Source organism: Ambystoma mexicanum, chromosome 7p, assembly GCF_040938575.1.
Source record: "Ambystoma mexicanum isolate Mex_15411 chromosome 7p, UKY_AmexF1_1, whole genome shotgun sequence".
Lineage (NCBI taxonomy): Eukaryota > Metazoa > Chordata > Amphibia > Caudata > Ambystomatidae > Ambystoma > Ambystoma mexicanum.
Genome location: NC_090939.1, coordinates 668,266,476 through 668,287,012, shown reverse-complemented (window position 1 = coordinate 668,287,012; position 20,537 = coordinate 668,266,476). Strand labels below are relative to the sequence as shown.

Below are 20,537 nucleotides of genomic sequence, written 5' to 3'. Positions count from 1 at the left end.
CATCTTCAATATGCGCCTTTTACAAATGGTTCCAGCCTGTTCTTTAGCCAGACTACTGCATGCATGCTTGAATGTGGTCAATAACTCTTGTTACTACAATGGTGAACGATCATCGAAGACCGCAAGGGGGAGGGTGGCAGATTAAGGTTGCCTTTGGTAGTAACTCACTATTACACCCAGCTAGCTACCCTTGCTAACATTCATATCTTCCAGAAAAGGGGAGGCACATTCGATGGGAGGGGGTCACATAGCCACTCCTCCACCCTTAATTCATCCCTTAATGGAACAATGCAAGCGTGCTATACTTTATTTGTGGGTGTATGGGGCAATTTGCTACGTTTGTTTGTTTTTCCAGAAAAAAACATCTGCCTATACTTTGTGATGGGGGCAGATCACTTTTATGAGAGTCATTCCAGGTGGCCCAACACTACATAGGATACAGGATACAGTTCAACATTCAAACTGCACTCACATATCTGTCTTCCTGCCTTTTTTGCCTCTGGTTTTCAGGGGCAGAGCTTGGTGTTTGGCCTATCGAGTGATGATCTGGTGCCACTGGCCACTGTGAGCTTTAGTTCCTCAGTTTCTGAGACGTTACGTGTTAAGTGCTGAATGGTATTGTGCAGAACATGGCGCATTGGGCTCTTTTGTATGGGGCAGTTTTTAATACAGTATTCATACAAGTAGTGTAGTTGGCAGTTAGCTTACCCTTTGACCTGGAAAGCCCATGATTCCTTCTTCTCCTTGTTCTGCTTCATATGCTGTGGCACCCTAAGAAAGAAACAGACTGTATGAAGCAAACTTGGAAACATGTAAAAGATCAACCACATTGGAAAGGACAACAGCCTGTAAATAGTAACAACAAAAGAGAAACAGGATCTCTGTTATTCTTCAACTTACTGGATATCCAGGATTTCCCTGTTCTCCTTTGGCACCTTTGTCAGCCTGTAAACAAAGAGCATCACAGACTTAGCCACTTCATGACACATGAACATATACATTCTCGACCTATGATATCAGAAAGCAATAACGAATATTAACACCCTTGGCGCGAACAGCAGCCAAACAGGTTGCTCCAAACCTGGGCTGAATCTAACGATGCAAGCCTTGGTTCAGAGCAACCCGAGTGCTCTGCACACTCACCCTCCACCCAGCACTGCTGTTTCCCTCCTCCCCTGCCTTCTGCTTCTCAACACCCCCAGCCCATCCAACTCTCCTTAACTGAAAAGGGCTTCTCCGCTGGGGCTGCACCGTCCACTTGGCTTCCTGTTCAAGCCATGGAAATGGAAGAGGGGCTCCAAGCGGAGCCCTGCCGTCAATTTCCATGGCAACCCTGACTCTCCTTGGCCACTGCTGCAAGCGAAGCTGCGCGGCCATGTTTTTCTTTTTCAGTGGCTACTAGCACCTCGCCAATAGCTTCGCTCTGGCCTATAACTTAGGCCCTGGGCTGTTACCAGCCGGTGAAGCCTGCAGAACGCCTTGTTATTGCTTTGCTGATTCAGGTTGGTAACAGTAGAATCTCCATTGGCACATGAGTTCCTTCCTAAACCTCGTAACCTGCCCGAAAGTCACCACTACATCTCAGCCTTTTCCAGCTCACGCTATTGTGGTACAGGCATTGACCCATAGACGTGGTTTGCTAAATTTCACACCTGCTGTCACGCAGACTCAGGATATACATTATGTGCTTTCACATTAGTCACTTTCAATTTTGGTTTTGACTAAAACTTGGTGGAAGGAGGGTTCAGTTGCAGAGTGACATGATCTACTTCCTAAATGTTTTTCTAATCTGAGTAAACCTCGCTTTTTGGGGATAGGAGCAGGTATAGCTGTAATTTTAAATCAAATCCGCCTTGGAAACATTAATTTCTTATGGGCACTCAGGACCCTTTTGAAACTTGAATAACAATGGTTTTGATAAATTCTCCACCAAAATATCGCAGACAATTTCTCAGTGATTTTCAAGCCCGATCTGAAGACATTTTTTTATATGCCTGGTCCTATAATTTTTCTTAGAGGATGTTACTTTTCTTTTCTAGACCTAGTAGAAATGCAAGGTGGTATTGCTCAATTAGCCAGTTTCCCTCATGTATTGGACTACCCACGAGATCTTATTCTAAATAAAGATGTCACCATTCTGCATAAAGTCCTTATTCTAGCCAGTTGGCCTGATCCCTTGCTAATACGTTTTAGCTTGCCCGGTTTGAGACAGTATCAGGAGCAACATTGTTTGATAAATTACAATTTTTGTTGGGCACTCAGCGAGTCTGGGCGATGGGGATTGTTTAATTAAAAAGGACCTCTGGCTCCGGTCCAGAGGTCCAAGGATACCCAGCCATGGTGTTGTTGGTAGACTAGTCATGATCCATTGTGACCCTGATGAACACAATGGTCCTTTTGAAAGAGGTCACTGTCAAGGGTATACATGAAACTGAGGAGATGGAACGTTGCTTACTCCGGACCTAGGCCAGAAATCAATGTGTCACTGCAAATAAATGCTGCAAATATGACTGGCTCCGTCAGCCCGACAAGGAGGAGCCTCAGAGCAGACACTAGTGGAGATTAAGGTGTTCTACAAGGAGCAGCGATTCGGCTTCGGACATTGATACTCCAGAGTGATTTCTGGAGAAGATTTAGAAAGAATCCGCTACCTGAGGAGCATTGAGTGCTGTTAAGCCATGTTTTCATCCCTGGAACCCGGCCGCATTACCCTTTACCTATAACCCCAGATTTCTGATGGATGGTTGGGATGAAGGACCCTGTTCTGTTTGTTATTTTACCTGTCGGCGATTGCAAACTAGGATCGGCCTCAATGCACTCATTATCCCCAGAGTCTCCTGTGCACTGTCCACTGGCCCCCCTTTTTCTTTCATCTATTCTTCCCTAATCTTTTGTACACCACTTTTCTTTTCTCCTTTTTCACCCCCTTTTCCCTTTTCATTCCTCTTTTTCTAACCGGGTGCTACCGTTTGGGGTAATCGCAGAATGATGTTACTATAGTGCACACATTAGAGCTATCCTTGCTTTTGGTGTTGCTCTCACTGATTGTTTCTATTTTTGTGATAACAAAAATCATTTTGAAGAAAATATTTACATCTTCTGCATGAGTTTTTCTAGTAACATAGTTGACAATTTCTGGCCAGGATATTCTGGTGTAAGGATATTACATTAGATAATAAAACATATTACAGTCTTTAGAAGCAAAAGAAAGCCAGTATAAAGTGTTGGATACAAATTTGATATTGTTATTATTATTATTATTATTATTTTTATTATTACTATTATTATTATTATTATTATTATTACTATTATTATCATTATTATTCTATCTTTTTATATTTTGCCACAGTCTTATTGTGCCCCAATAGTGGTATGTAATGTCACAAGTATATATATTTATTTAGTCATGCAGTTTTCTAGAATATACAGGATTTCCGTTTTAAAGATGATTAATTCTTGCACCAAGACTAGCAGAAGGGGACCAAGGAGGGAAAGGTTGGTGCAAACACAGGAACTTAACTGTCTGCTCCCTCTCCCTCCATAGTCTTCTCTCTGCTCCTATCCTAGCCCATCCTTCTAATTGTTGTGATATTAGTCAATCCTATTACTGTAACCCCTTGTTGTACATCGCTCCATGGCTTCTCAATTACGATTGAGCCACATGAAACCCAAAACATGCATGCACGCACGCAACAGGGATATTCTGATATTACTGTACCAGTATATATACATTGACACTTTTAAGTGCAATCACGTACACCCCGGTGTTTGACCAACCTAGCACAGAGCGTATTTTCCTAAATGTAGGAGATACTGACGAATGCTTCAGGGTACATTTTCATGCGCAGAGCTATTGCCAGAATGAGCGCAGCTGCCATAGCAGGCAATCTTCTGGGTTCAAGAAGTTTGGGAGACTTGTTACTAAAAAGGACTTGTGTTTAGGGGGAGAGGTAGAAGTGAAAGAGTTTGGTCAGTTTGGGGGGTTATTGGATGCTATACGAGAGTAATGAAGTTCAATGGAAAGTCCATCGGTGTATCGCGGTGGTACGCTAGAGGGAGGGCGACACTGTCTTCTGCTGTTTTGATTGTTTCTCTGTTTGTTGGTTTAGTGTATTTCTTATAGATTCATGTGCCTATTTATGTAAGTTGTGTGTTGTTCCTACGGTTTGTGTCAATTTGCAGATAAGTAGGAACATCTTCCAAATACAGCGGCTGATGGTTGGACGACACCGTCCATACATCAAGGCATTGCCTTACAGCATCAAAGGGTAATGATGTCATCTTTAGCACACGTCTTGCACACACCAAGGCTATTCCTGTGAAGTACCAGGGATTTTTGAAACAGCTCTGTCACAAACATGCTTAATGGGGATTCCTGTCAATGATTAATATGTATTGAGTTGCAAATCCTGATGAAATGTGTAAAATCTTTCTATATAGTTGCTTCACAGCCTTTCTGGTAAGTTTGTACTGTCCCCATTCAATGCACCAGTGCTACCCATTCCTCATCTAGTCCTCTAGCCATGAGATTATAGTGCACACCCATACCAATGTAAGGAATCTTTCCATGGGGCTGCTCAGTTCTGCTTGGCTACTTCCCCCCACCGCTACTAAATACAAATACAAAACGAATACATTGGATTGTAGGAACTATTGCGGTCTTCAACAAAAGCCCCACAATAAACTCAAATCCCTGTTAACTTGTTGTTTTCTGTATAACATGCATTTCGACAGGCGCTTTCAGTGATCTCTGGGCCCTTGGGAAAATGACAATGTCCAGCCGTGCGACCCAGTTGGAGTGCTTTGTAAGTGTAAGATGGGTAGCGGTAAGGTTGCCTTCTGACAGATATGACTTGACAAGGTCTGGTCTTAGTAGTTCCCAAGATCAAGGTCTACACTTACCCAGAATTGTTATCCTTTCCATTGGCAACTGGGAGGTGATGTACATGTACCCCAATGAATCAAGGAGCATGGAGTGCAGGCCTTACCTTGAGGTATCTGCCCATCTTCGGTGGCCCCTGATGAGCGGGACACTGCCATCTTGCTTCGCAAACTCTAGACTCAAGTTCCCCAGCCCACAGCATAATTACCCTCAGCCGCCACCAAACTTTGCCCTGAACTGCTCCTTCCTCGTCCATTCCCCATCCACTTACCTCTGCTAGCCTCTCCCACTTACTGCCACACTCGACCTCTCTCTCGGCTGCATGACTCCTTTCGTCTGTCGCCAGTGCCCATCATGGAACTGGTGAAGGAACTCGTAGTAGTTCACTTCTTGATTTTCCATGGCGGCCATTTTGATTTGTAGCTTGTTTAACCTGTGACTCTGCCATTGTTCCATTTCACGACTTAAAAAGAAAAGCTAGGGGCAATCCTGGAAAGCACGCCATGGTGCTAATAACTACAACACCCGCGATAGGGGCATTACCTGGTGGGGTTATTGTATAAATAAGTCTTTATACAGTCTTCCCCGGCGAGGCAGGGCTTTGTTCATGGATGTAATTTGGGAGCTCCTAGGCCCTTAGGGGTTTCAACTGCGACCCCTGGCAACTCTCGAGCAACCCCTAGCACTGCTTCTGTGACCCCTGAAGAAATCATTTCTGTTTGAAGTCAGTCAGAGTCACTTTAAAAAGAAATTATTTCATTTTGAAATCTGAGCCCCCAGCCCCACAGGACATGAATGGCTCTCGCGCCTGTGCTCTCCTTGCGTGCGTGCTGAAGCATTGGAGCCATAGTAGTGGTAATGTTGCCTTCTGACAGGTATGACTTAACATGTCTGGCCTGGCAGTTCCCAAAATCAAAGCCTAAATTTAGCTAGAATTGTTTTACCTTCCTTTAGCACCCGGGGGGGGGGGTGATGTATATGCACCTCCCAATGAATCAAAGAGCCTGGAGTGCCGGCCTTACCTCGTGGTATCGGCACACATTCTGCGGTCCCTGGTGAGCGGGACTCTGCCATCTTGCTCCCTGGACTCTGGACTCAATTTCCTCAGTGCACACCACAATTACTCCTCAGCTGCCACCAAACTTGCTCGTCCTTACCCCATCCGCCTACCTCCGCTTTCACTCTGACTTCAAAACAAAATGATTTCCATTTCAGTTTTCCGTAACTGAAATAATTTATTTTTGAAGTCAGTCAGAGCGACTTCAAAAAGAAATTATTTTATTTTAAAATTTGAGCCCCTGTGGCCCCTCCCCGCACCCAGGACATGGATGACTCTGGCTCCTGTGCTCTCCTTGTGTGCATGCTGGAGCATGGGAGCCAGAGTCATGCCTGCAGAGGAGGAGCAATGGATTCTGGAAGGTAAGGACATTTATTTTTTTAATGTAATAGTTTATGGGTCTTTGAGCCTGTGTTTGCGTGTATCATGCAATGTACGTGTGTGCAATATCATGTAATGTGTGTGAGTGAGTGCATGCTGTTTGGGTTGCTGGACGTGCTAGTGTGAGTGAATGGTGAATGAGTGCATGTATAAATGAGCAAGTGGTGTGTGAATGTGTGTGCTTGTGTTAAATACCTGGATTACTTACTGGTAATATATATTACTCCTCGTTCCACTCTTCCTTGTCCCAGTACTTGCCTATGAAGCACCTTGCCTCATACATAAGTAATGGGATGAGGAAGAGGGACATTGAGGTAATACTGGGCTGAGGAGTTGATTTTGGGGGATGGAGGTGGATGGGGCAGGAGAGGAGTGTGCTAGTACATTAAGGTCATCAATGCTAAAGCAGCCATGATGTGTATTCATGGTTACAATGGCATTTTGGTGCAGCCTGTCTAGCCATTTCTTAATGTGGCAAACATTTTTAATGGGTACATATAATAAAGTAAGCAAGATAAGTGGTATTACCTGTCTAGCCTGGCATTTGAGTGCAGCCAGTATAGCCTTTTCTTACTGTGTCATGGCATATTTTCTGGTCAAATATGATTAAGTAAGCATCATAAATGTTATTACGTGGCTAGGCTAATATTTTTGGTGCAGCTAGTCTAGGAATTTCTTGCTGTGACTTGACATTTTGTACTGGGCATCTCTGATAAAGCAATCATGATACGTGTAACATCCTGGCTAGACTGGCATTTGGGTGCAGCCAGTGTAGTCTTTCCTGACTGTTGTCAGGAAGCATACCCATACTTGGTCGTTTTGACAACAATGGAGAAAGACTCATCCCCACTGAGTATTTGCCCCTTCAAGATGGCGGCTTGTTTAGGATTGACAGAATGCTCTGTAATGGTCCAGCATTGGATACAGCCACCGGAACTCCCGTTACAGGGCGTTATTCCATGAATAGTATTTCTGGAACTGCAACAGCCAGAATTATGCATCACTTTGTTTCTACAAGCACTGAAGCTGTCTGAGTTCCGTGTGTTTTCCCCGGCTGGTTCCTGCTCCCGCTCCTTGTGTTCTGAGTTCCTTGCCTCCATCTCATGAGCCTTGTTCCTCCCATCATTTGTGCTCAGCCTCATCCCCTTAATGTTTCTCCTGCTCTCCTTCTTGCTTGATTCTGCTCTACCTCCAGCGGAGTCATTCCTATTTTTGCCTACTGTTTTTCCGGCTGCTGAACACTTACCATTCATATGGACCATTCCAGCGATTCTTATTGACCGTTCATCCTTTCACAGCAACGGCAGGACATTGCCTTCAACTACGGCAGGGTTTTATCCTACCTATTAAGGTTTTTTTTCCCTGGGGCTTTGCCCATATGGTACACGTACTCTTAGTCCCCACTTGGGAAGGCAGATACTATTTTGGGCTTAGTTCCATTTTCACGCAATACCCTCCTCCTCGATTCTAGGTGAATTTAACCTCAATCGAAAACAGGTCAGTCGCATTGCAATCTGTTTCTCGCAACACTGCAAGACTTACAATTGTGGCATTGTATTTCTTTCTGAGCATCTATCATAAAGCAGCATTATAAGTGTTATTATGTGGTTAGATTGCCATTTTGGTGCAACCCATCTAGGTATGTCTTACTGTGGCATGGCATTTTTTACTGTGCATCATCAAGGCTACAGCAAACATGATAAATGTTATTACATGTCTAGCCTACATTGTGCAACCAGTTTTGAAATGTCTTCTTATTGTGGCTTTGCATTTTTAAGAGCAAAGTGGTAAGATAGCTCAGCAGTTTGCGTGCTCGATGTTGTGATCTATGAGTGATCTGCAGGTTGCAGGTTCGAATCCCTGCAAGGCCACCACTGCCTTTTATTCTTCCGAGATTGATAAATGAGTACCAACTTGGGTTGGAATGATAATTGTATGTAAATATGTGCTATGTAAGCGCTATATAAATACCAGCTTATTATCATGAATCAAAGCATGAATGCTCCTGGGCATTTTTGGTGTTTTGCATCCATTGGATTTTTGGATACTGTAATATTGCAGCAACTGGCAATGTAGGGGCTCTACTTTTCATATAATGATAATATCTGACATGCAGCTATAACTGGCATAATACGGTAGTGACTGGCCATACAATGCTGAATTGACATCTCCATGGCAGTGCCTCTGCCTATTTTGATTCTATTGGGTCTAAACCTATCATATCATGACCCCAACCATAGCATTTGAGGGCAGCACCCTTGTTAAAATGTGGTTGGTATCTAAAATATTCTTGTCTGCTTTAGTACCTATTTGGTATTTTAAAAATGATACATTTAAGTACTTTTGTTTACGCCCACAAGCCACTTCCTGTGATTTCGCCACGGTTAAAGAGAAACTGATGCCATCCAGGTCAAAGGTCATGTCACATCACTTCCTGTGATGTCATCAGGTGTGTGATGTCACTTCCGCTACCCATTGCATTTTGGTGAATTGATGTCCTTGGCTTTGTTGTTGCAACATCTGAGCAGATAATAAATAAGTCTCCTCCAGCTTTTCATAGAATCCCTCTTAAAGCCAGTGCCATTTCCACCCCTAAGTCCAAATTACCTGATACTGCTCTGGATAGAAGACGCCTTTTGGTTCTTTCACCTCAGTGGTGGTTGTTGGACCTGGGTCGCCTGGAGGGCCCCTTTCACCCTGTGGAAAGTAGATAGAAACACAAATGAATCACTGCAACAACCGACAGCAAAATGTCCTGAAGCCGAAAATGCATACAACTGCCCATCACAGGCTGACAGTGGATAGCACACATTGCAGGAGTAAACAAAGTGTGTCACTAATTAGTCACAAAGGGCATGTCAGGGTGAAGGCAGGGTAACCACAGATTGGAGTAATGTTTTGCATGCTAAGATATTGCAGCCTTGACATCCCACATGTGACCATGCAACACTGAGCAATATTTATTGGTTTCTAGTATATCCATCGAAAGTCTATCCATTGAATGCATTGGGGGTTTGCAACGAGAAAATATGCCTCAAATGCAGGTTGTTGGGGGGTAAAGGGTTAATTTTGGTGGGTTTTAAAGGGTAAAAACAGTGGGTTGAGGGGGGAACCCCTATTAAAAAAAATACAAAAAAATACATTAGATGCACATTTTTTCGTTGCAAAAAATTCAATGGAAATGTCCCTCGATGCAAAAAGCTTGATGGATAGACCATAAACCATATTTATTTTACCTGATCTCCTTTTTCAGCCTCAAAAACGACGACTCTCTCCCCCTGCAAAAGAGACGAAAGCAACTTTAGCAGTGTTTACACAGTAATTTAAAAGGTATATGGTTAGCAGCTCAAGTTATATTTGGGTTTTTAAGAAACTCTTCTTTTTTCTACCTTGGCCACTGGAAGTTTAAATACTTAATTCACACACTAGCATGGCGTCACCCTTATAAATACTAGGGATGGGTTGGGGTCTCCGAGATGAGCCATCTATCACCGGGGGACTCTAAAGAATACAAGTATTGCTGCCCCGACGAATGGGAAACACGCTTATCACTAGAGCTGCAAACACAGTTCCAAACCAGCACTCGTCATTTACAAAAGAGTCCTTTGATAGCTGCAGCCAGGCCTGATGACCCGACACATTTAGAAGCAGTGGGGACTTTCGCCGTCAGATCTTGGCCTGTTTCTCTACTTCTCTGACACTACTTGGAGCATACAGGCTGAACATGGTGGTGTGATTCTCAAGGACTGGCAATGGGAGAATTGAGATTCCCGCCAGCATCTCAGATTTGCACCTGCTGCCTTATACCTAATTCACAAAGTCTACAACTGGAGCACACCTGGAGATGCCTGGAGCATCTCTGAGATGCTGTTGAGCAAACCAGCTCCTGGTTGTCGGGCATCCTTTCACACAAGATCGACACTTTGACTTTTGTATGATAAATGATGCTTAAATGTGTACTAAATGTGTCCTAATTTGTCTTTATTAACATTCTCAAATGCTCAGTTAATGTCATACCCATTCTCCTCTCGCACACTGCACCTTTGCAATTTAGCGGAAGGCACAGACTCCCTCCACACACCCTGCACTCACATATAACACAAACACTATTGCACATCACCTCTGCCATAAGAATGAAACGACAAAAATTCGAACTGTAGCTACTCATATAACTCTCTATCTCTTTAAACACAATCCTCCCCGTTAGTCCATACTATACCTCTGCTGCACCTACACACACTCCATTTACTCGTCATGAAGCATTATAAACATCAGCGTACAAATAAACGGGTGTCACAGTTTGCACACCCTGATGCGCCAGTATCGCCTGCCTAAATTTCCAGATGTTGACAATCGGATCCCAAAGCACCCTCTTATGATCACTGCTCCTTTCTTGCCCCTACACCTACCCCAGCCTTATGAAAAGCTTTCTTCTCTACTTGTCCTGCTAGCACTGTATATGGTACATTTCGGTCACTTAAGTTCATTAGGACGGGCCTCGGTGTTTATGAGGATTGAGGCTCTGGTGAGCATTATTATTTATGTACTGACTCTTATCAGTGACGTTCCATGGGTTGGTGGACGGCCTCGATTGGTGTTCTTATATGCTGGCAAGATCCACCACACACTGCTGTTGCAGGTATTGCCCTGAAGAAGGACCCAGCGGGTCCGAAATGCATTGGCCACTTGCATCTGCTAGCAGTGTTTTTATAAAACCTGACACTTTTATTTGATTACGTTGTGTGATGTAGTTTTGGCGGATAGCACTGGTAAGAGTACCTATCATTTCGTTTTTTATCATAATATAATTGTCTGACCAAGTTGGGGTATGGTGTACAATCCTCTGTGAGGGCTCCGTGCCCACGTCTTGTTTTAGCACTGTATATGGGGCTCATTGCAAAACCAGGCGCGAGAGCCGTTTCTCGGTCTGCGGCCCGCTCTGGTGCAATTCCCTAGTCCTCGGTGATTCCCTAATTTCCTTTCGCAAGGTCCTGAAAACCTATTTCTTTTGTTAAGTTTGGCTTTAACTAAGGAGAGTGGTGAACTGGTCCAACAGCGCCCAGATGTAGGTTAGTTCGCTCAGTGCACGTTATAAATATACTATATCATATCATCTGCTACTTCCTTGCCATGGTAGCGCCGGATGGCCAAATATTCCTTTTAATGCTGTACAAATCGTCATAGCCATGAGGAACAGCTAAAATGGCGGCCGCATCGACAGCAGCACTGGTTGCTTAGTAACAAGCAACAGTTGATGAGCCTGAAGGCCATTGGCCCAACACTGCTACTTCCTTGCTACGGTAGCGCCGGATGGCGTTAGCTGGCCTGCCCATCAAGGCACCCTAATAAGGCACAGGCCTGTCTGTGCAAAATCTCACTTCCTCTACGATCCATCGGGTGGGCAGGAGCCCAGCCCGCACCTTCGTCAGAGCATCAGGAAGGAGAAACAGATATCGGAAGGGAGCTCGCTCCGGGTAAGGTGCTGTGTTCGTGTATTGGGCACAACTCCTCGCCTCCACAACCCTCCAACATCAAAAGGAGCCCTGATCAATGCTCGCTCCCTTATGGCCCATGCCTTTGAGATCGCTGACCTCATTGTTGCAAATAGCCTAGACCTCCTGGCAGTCATGGAAACCTGGCTTTACCAAGCAGCAGGACCTGCACTCTCCCTTGCCCTTCCTGAAGGTTACACTATCATCAGGGCAGACAGAACGTTCCGGCAAAGGCGGAGGAGTGGCATTCATTGCCAAAACCCACCAAGCCCTCGCTAGCTTCCCCTCTGCAAAACTCTTAAATGTAAAACTAACCCTCTCTCACTCCCAAACAATTCTTTTGCATCTTATCTACCGGCTCCCCGGCCCCTCTCTTTCCTTTGATGAGGACATCCTGAACCTCCTTTCCACTCATACCAAACTCGGCTCCCAAACCATCCTCCTAGGAGACATGAACCTTGGCCTCTCAGACTCCAACGATCATCCAGCTCTAGCTGTGGACAATTCGATCTCCAACCTAGGCTTCATACACAGAATCACAACACCCACCCACTCCAAAGGTAGAACTCTGGACTGGGTCTCTGACCTGAACTGCTACATATCCATTACCCAAAATCAACCTGTAGCCTGGTCAGACCACCATCTCATCCTTTTCTCCATCCCAGGACCCTCGCCAACCAAAACCTACCTAGCACCCCCCTCTTTATCCAGAAATTGCCATAACATTTCCATAGACAGCCTCCAGCCGCTCATCAGCAACATCCTCAATGAAGCTAAATTCAGCAACCTGGACCCGCCCGACCGGGTAGATCTATATAATAACACTCTCAAATCTGCTCTTGACCTGGCAGCCCCTCTCAAACTTAGGAAAGCCAAACCCCTGGTCCACCTCAACAAATGGTTTACGCCTGAACTAAAAACTCTCAGAAATATAAAAAGATCAGCTGAAGCTACCTGGTGCAAATCCCCCTCCATCATCAACAAAACTACATTTATGTCAGCATCCGCCACCTACAAAGCGGCCGTCCTCGTGGCCAAAAAAGAAACCTACAATTCCAGAATACAGAATGCCAACTCCAGCTCAATGGAACTCTTCAGTATCCTCAAAGAGCTCGAATCCCCTGCACCTCCCACACAACATTGCATCAAAGATGCAGAATGGTGTACCAAAATTCAGCAAACACTTGCAGATAAAATCACCTTGCTCCAAAATAAGATCAGCGCTAAAAAGGCGAGCCTCTCCATCAGATCCCAACAGGCCTCTGACCCTGAGAATACCCCTCACTCATGCACTCCTTTCAGCTTCTCCCAAGTCACCCCAAAGGAAGTTGAGGACATTATAAAAAGTTTGAAACCATCTCACTGCCAAGGCGACATCTGCCCTGCTACCATGATTAAAGAAGGCGCCAAAGATCTTTCCCCCTTCATTGCTGTGCAAATCAACTCCTCATTCACCTCCAATGAAGTACCCAACAACCTTAAGGAAACATGGGGTATGCCCCTACTAAAAAAAACAACCTCGACCCTAATGTCCCCACCAATTATAGGCCTATCACCACCGTCCCATTCCTTCTAAAACTTCTGGATTGGGTGGCTTATTTGCAAATACAGGAACAACTAGAGGAGAATGAACTCCTTGGACTCAGAAAGTCAGGTTTCCGACCCAGACATGGAACCGAGACAGCCCTCCTAGATCTAAAGATCCAAACGGACGAAGCAAAAGACAATGGCAAGTTAGTAATCCTCCTACTCCTAGACATATTCGCTGCCTTCGAACTTGTTGACCATCAAATCCTTACCAAACACTTGACCACAGCATCAGCCTTTTCCACTAATGCATCCGATTGGGTTAAATCCTTCCTCTCCAACAGAACCACCAGAGTCTTTTCCCCATCAGCTTCAGCTGACCTTACACCGATACTCTGCGGCATCCCACAGGGCTCTTGTGTGCCGCCCACCCTCTGTAATATATTTACAAAGCTTCTTTTCGACCTTGGGTGTCATCTACACTAACTATGCAGATGACACTCAAGTCCTCATCCCCCTCACTGGCTTCTACGACCACGATTCCAATCTTCTAAACACCATCTACCTCGAGATTCAAGCTTGGATGGCTACCAATAGTCTCTGTATCAACAACGACAAAACGGAGTTGATGATCGTGGGTACCCAGGCACACCTGAGTAAACCCAACACTAGATACTCATCTTTCGTCATTGACGGAAACATTATCAATGTCTCCAAAGAAATAAAAACATTGGGGGTCTACCTTGACTCAACTCTGTCACTTAAAGAACAGGTAAACAGTGTGGCCTCATCCACGGCCTACACCAACAAACTGATCTATTGCTGTAAAGCCTACCTGTCCACAAGCAGTTGTCTAATGTTGGTTAGAGCACTTGCTCTATCTAAACTCGACTACTGCAACACTCTCTTCCTGGGCTCTTCTGAACACAACCTAAATAAACTCCAGGATTCATTAGAATAACTCCCTAAGAGCAGGCCTCAGCCTTTCCAGATCCTGTCACATCTCCACACATAGACAGAACGCCAACAGGCTACCCATCTGTGATAGAATCACACTACGCACCCTGGCCATCACGCACAAATGCCTCACAAATTCATCCCCAAAATACCTGGCGGACAAATTCTGCAAACACCAACCTACACGCATTACCAGATCTACTCACTCCCACAATCTGTTGGTACCAAGATTCAATCTAAAAACAGCCGGAGGAGCTAGCTTCCCAGTACAAGCTGCGAAACGTTGGAACTCCATCCCCACCCCATCAGACAAGAACCTTCCTTCCTCACCTTTAAAGCCAATATAAAGAATTGGCTGAGCAACAATTCTCCCCACTAAGATGCCCCATCCATCTAAACTTTCCACTGCCTATTTTTGATCTCAGTAACCCTGTGTCCGTCTTACTATTCTATACCTGCATGTTTTCCATCCTGACCCACATGTAACCAGGGTCCAGTATTCTTTATTTTGCACTGGATTGTAATTTGCCAGCACTTACTGTATGTATGTAACTACTAAGTTTCTCAAGCGCCCAGCCACCTCAGGGTTTGGCGCGCGATATAAATACAAAACAATTACAATTACAATCTGCCATGGATCAGAAATCCCCTTGAAATTGTATAGGGACAGCTCCTCTAAGAAACAGCCGTTCCAGGACCCTTTGTCCTGCACTGCATTAATGATGTTTGGTGTTATGAGTCCTCACTGGACAGGTGGAGCCCATAGCGAACCTGTGGATAGCCGTTCTATGTTCATTTATCGACTGTCATTTTTTTAATGTTTTTTTTGCCAAAATATTTTTTGCAAAAAACTCATCGAACATATGTTTTTCTCTTTTGGGGGATTCCCCAACCCCTCACTCCCCTATTAATGTAACACTATTACCTACCTCCCACCCCTTATATACCCTTCTCCAGACCCGCTATGTTTTTCAATGAGATTTTTCGAGAGAAAACAAATCGGCAAAAACCCATCAAATAAATGATTGTTGGTAAATGAACCTCGCACTCTGGATAGCAGATATTATTTTTCTGCTTTTAAATGGAAGCTCCTGGGAACTGGAACAGCGGGGCCCCCACCACACTAGGTTTGGGGGCCCCTGGCCCAGTTCTCACCATGAGGGTGAAGGCTGGGTCGGGGCTTGCAGTGCGAGAAAGAAGTGCTCAGTAGGGTGAGATGACCATTCTTCGCGGCTCATATACAGGAACCAGGAAGCTCTCACAGCTTCCTGGTTCCTGTTTGTGAGCCGCATGGTGAAGCCGAGGGTGGCCTGGAGTGATGGAACAAAGCTGGAAACCCAGGTAAGCCCTGGGTGCTACTAGCTATAATACAGCAGTGCACTTCCCTGGCCAGTAACTCTGCCAGAGCCTGTGTAAAGGCTCTTGGCTCTCTCAGGCCTCCAACGTGGGACCTGGGCCCTTACGTACAGCGAAGAACGCTTCTGCAAAGATTATTGCCGGATGAGTGTTCAGTGCGGAGGAAGGTTGGTGCAGTACTGACCTTTGAGCCTTTCCGCCTCCTGACTAGGAGCACTTTCTACAAAGACCCGCCTGTTATCAAGACCACTGCACCCTGTGAGTATAAATACCCCCATTTACCCATAATCTTCCTGATTTTTCGTTTTACTGTGGTGCAAGACAAGGTCCCTGGGACCTGCTGGACAGGCCTCTAGTGTTCACAGATTACGAGGATGGATGAACTGGCAGGCCGCACCGTGGACAGGCCAGACGAGAGACCCAATAATTTGATAAAGGTCCCTTTTGTTAAAAATTACCCTCACATGCTCCTCTCCTGGCCCTAGGCAGTGGCGGGGCAGTGGAGGGCTTCAGGTGTACATTCAGTCAGAACTCTCCAGGGGTCCTGCTAGGAGAGGGCACTGGATTCAGGTATTGAGGGGAACCTGACAGCTGGATGATAGCCCTCCAGTCAGTGGAATGCTACCGTAAGGACAAGGTTTGACTGAGGCTTCTCTCCATGGGAGGTGGCAGGAATGGATTTCAGCGGAACCACCGAAGTATTCTATTATTATTGTGGATGGCAGAGCAGACGTACGTGCCTCAGGCAGCCTCACACGGTTGACGTCTTCCGAGGATGTGCCTTTTCCTCTCCTACTTCTCTTCTGAAGAGATCAACCCTCAGAGAGAGGAAAAGGATTCACCCTCTGATGACTGGTTAAGGAAGGTCCTTCAAGTGCCTCGCAAGGAGGTGCAGGGAACTCCCAGAAAGAAGCCAGAAGGGTGCCTGACACAACTTCTGAAAGTTGAGGAGGCAGCAGATGAACGCTGAGGAAACACTAGGATAAGGAGGCCTTTGCTAAGGATTATTAGTTATGTGGCTCAGAATGGCATTCAGTTCTCATGATAAACAAGGTAGGTTATTAATAAGAATGTCAGATTGTAGCAATCAGCTCCGCTCAGGGGGTCGTACAGGGCCGCCATAGCAAAAGGGACATAGTCCTTTTTTATGTCCATGGTGGTGGTCGTGGGCAGGAGAAGTGTTGGGACCTGAGCACAAAGCTCCTGTCCACAGGGAGTGAAGGAGTTGGGGAAAATGTGCGGATGTATTTGCGGGTTGGAGGGACGTGAGGAGGCAACAGGGAGAAAATCCCTGTTGCCTCCCCACAATCAAGATGGTGTCAACCGGGGAAGGGCCTTAGGTCGCTGGAAATAGCAGGCGGTACACATTGTGTTCCTGATTGGCTGAGTGCCATTCCCCGGGTGCGAATAGGCAATCATTCCATCCATCCTGGGATAGCCTTTTATATTGTCCATGAGAAGCAAGAGTTTCCTTGAATGGAATCAGCCAGTGAGAATTTACATTCCTCACTTAATGCCTAAGCTGTACCAATTGGAAGCAGAAGACGACACCCGGAAGACTTGCATGGCAGTGAGGGATCCTGAAGGAAAGAGGGTGGATTCTGTGCTGATGAAGTCCTCCGGGGCCCACAATTCTTTAAAAACATGCGCACGCACTACTTATACAGTACAGTGACCCCTTTATGATCTCCCAGGGATTGATACAGCTACTGACCAAGGAGGGGGGATGAATGTTCAGCCATTTTAGAAACGATGTATGGACAGGCCAGGCTATTGCTGGACATGGATTTTGACATTGTCAGGATTCATCATTGATTACAGGAATATCAGAGGCAAGCCAACACTTTCATGTGCAGGCAGCCTGTTAATTGGAGGTCCAGCCATGTGCCCTTCCTCATGTTCACGCCCATAGGCGTCCTACTGCCAGGCATCACATCCTCAGCTAAGGACAGTAGAGGACAAAGGCATCTCCGGTTTGGTGCTTTTAGGATCTTGCAGGCCTCAAGGACAATCCCCCATACACATTAATGCCAAGGTTTTTGTGCAGAATCAGGGACTGTTCAACCAAGGTGATCCTTTTCCTTTCTCAATGGTCCAGTAGGATCCCTCCAATGATCTTTTTGGCGATGTCTCATGCATGGCTTCTTCCCAGTTCTTCCTCTCTGTTGCTTTGTACTGCAATCTTCTCAACTGATCACCAGTTGGAGATTATTGGTCTGTAGCTTGAAAGAGGAGGGTTTAGGAGACAGGTTCGCTCCCTTGAGTTATCCAGAGCCATGCAGAATCCTAGGCCACCCACTCCCCTGAAATCATAAACTAAGCCCTGAGTATCATTCAAATCCTGCTGTGGGTTTAGGGATCTTCCTCCTCATTCCTGCAGTTCTGCAACTCCTTCAGGATAGATTTCAGTGGCCAGTGAGTGATAACTCTGAGGCTCTTGGTAGGTGTGCTTCAAGGGCAGCTATTGGTGTCCAGGCTCTGGAAGAGGTTTTCCCTCTGTAGGCCACCATGACTGTCTTCTGGGATTTGCATTTGGTTTTAAGGGGCTTGCAGGTCCACTGCTTCATGCCACTAGATGATAATGACATCAAGTTCCTTTCCATAAAGATTGTTTTTCTTGCGGTCATTGTGTTAGCTGGAAAGACCTAGGGAGTTAGGAGCCATCCATTGTAGCTTTCCATTTGTGGGGTCCATTCTGGGGTCATCATCTTCTAATATCATGTCTCCTTTAATCTCATGATGGTCTTTTCTTAATTTCACTTGCGGCAATATATCATTCTGTGTCCCTTCTTCCTCATCCGAAGCAGAGAAACCTGCCCATTATTTAGATTTTAGAAAAGCCGTTCCAGTGCATTTTGATAGATCAGGTGTGCTTCACATGGCTGACAGTCTGCGCATTACTGTGGTGCTTCAGGAAATGTAGGCAGGACTCACTGGTTGCCATCAGTGGATGGGTCACAGCCACTATTGCCTTGGCGTGCTCTCTTTGAGGTATAGCTTTGCCGCAGAGGGTTCAGGGCAGGCTTACAACAGGGTTGCTTGCCTCCAGGGAGTGCCTCTGCAACAGATCTGTAGAGCAGCCACTGGGGCTAGTGCCAGAACTGTCATCCAGGATTGTTCATTGCAGTTGGATCGTTAGGACGATCATACTTTGGGTGCGATTGTTTTATGGACTCTCTCTGGTTTAGAACTGTTTCGATTTATCTAGTGATTTAATACATTCTTCTGTTTAATACATTCTTCTGTCAGAATTGTCCCTGGACCTAATATGATAGCAACCTCGTCTGTTTCCTCCACCCTCCCATTGCTGTTTTTCCTCCCCACCACCCCTCCAGCAAATGTCGTCAGGCCTAGTATGATAGGCGCTTGTTTTGTTCCTCTTCTCCCTTTCTGCACCCCTCTCCCTCACCTTTTGTTTTTCTCCGGCTCTACCAGAAATGTCGTCAGGCCTAGTACGGTAATCGCCTGTCTGTTTCCATTTCCTTCCCACTCTCCCCCTTCCTTCCTTATCTATGTCTTAGCTCTTGCACTATCTGAAATGTCGTCAGGCCGAGTACGATAGTTAATTTCACATCCTTACTGTTCATGGCCTGTAAGAATGTGGTATTTTCCCTTGTTCCCTCCCTTGCCTTGAAGCGCTTTGAAACACATTGTGTATAGGCGCTATATAAATAAACTATCATATCATATCATATCATAACTATCATATCATATCATATGTGTAGTACAGCATCTTACTGTGCTTGTGGTCTGGGTGGTACTATACAGGGGTTGCTTGTGTCGATTTCCTTTTTTCGGTGTGCCTCAAAAGAAATAAATGAACCAATCAAGAGGGATTTGGGGGTAATACTTTAATGACTTACCCATAATCCTAATTAATGCTGCCCCTACTCTTCCTCATCATAGTACTTTCACAAGCCCCGGATGGAAGCTCAGGTGCTACAACCAAAAGGCTAGCTAGCCCCAAGTCCCGACAGTCCAGACATTAGCTTAGCCCCGGATCTTTCCCAGACCTAGCAACACCCCTCGGGGTCACGGACAGCAATCCTATGACATAGACACAGTAAATTTGATTTCACATTATCTAAACTTTTCTAGATCTTAGAGAAACTGACTATAACTTCCCATCCGACGGCAAGGTACTGAGAATGGTTCCATGTGATAATGTCGCCATGAAAAAGTTGCCAGGTAGGCGACCTTTTTTTCCTGATCCCTAAACGTATTTCCGCAAATATTCGAGGAGGGGTATAGTTATATATTACTACCTCCAATCCTTGAATATTTGAGGAAAGTATTTGATTGTCTGGAGGGTGAATATTTATGGAAGTGTTGCCACCTGGCGGCCATTTTCACAGCGACATGATCACTGGATACCCTGAGAACTACACCATTGTTCCAGGCCACCACGCTTCCCTTGCGTGCTGACATGAACGGTTTGTCCAAGATTGTCCGTAGGTATCTAAACTTAGGATGCCGACATATTTTTCATTTGCATCACTGACATCCTGGATTCACATTCTTATTGCAGCACAGTCATTGCTTTTGAGCATGACATATTAAATATCACTTCAAATAACACCACGGAATCCCCTAAAGACAGTGGTGTAAATGGAAAAAATGTGAAGGGGATCCCACAAGATCTGGGGTGGGGGTGGAGTTTGGAGGAGGGGGTGGAGTTCCGAGGAGGCGGAGTTCAGAGAGGGCAGATCTGGCAGTTGAACTCAGAGAAAAGGAAATGTTAAAATGATAGTTTAAAAATGGCGCAATTCCTTTCATGCTGCTTCTTTTCCAAACTCCACACTGTGTATCTGTGTATCAATGCCATATTGATTTACTTCAATTGACCTTTCCCCTTACAAGAAAGTGCACAAGACAAAAGAGTATT

General features: G+C 45.4%; 1 protein-coding gene across 1 annotated transcript in view; it reads right to left on the bottom strand.

Moving 5' to 3' along the window:
- The window catches only part of COL4A2 (collagen type IV alpha 2 chain), a 730,687-nt gene that overhangs the window by 251,599 nt on the left and 458,551 nt on the right, over positions 1-20,537 (bottom strand). The window contains exons 12-15 of the mRNA XM_069636740.1: positions 9,557-9,598; positions 8,928-9,017; positions 901-945; positions 709-771 (exon numbers count right to left, since the gene is read on the bottom strand). Coding sequence (XP_069492841.1) covers positions 709-771; positions 901-945; positions 8,928-9,017; positions 9,557-9,598 — 240 coding nt within the window. The remainder of the gene's footprint in view (positions 1-708; positions 772-900; positions 946-8,927; positions 9,018-9,556; positions 9,599-20,537) is intronic.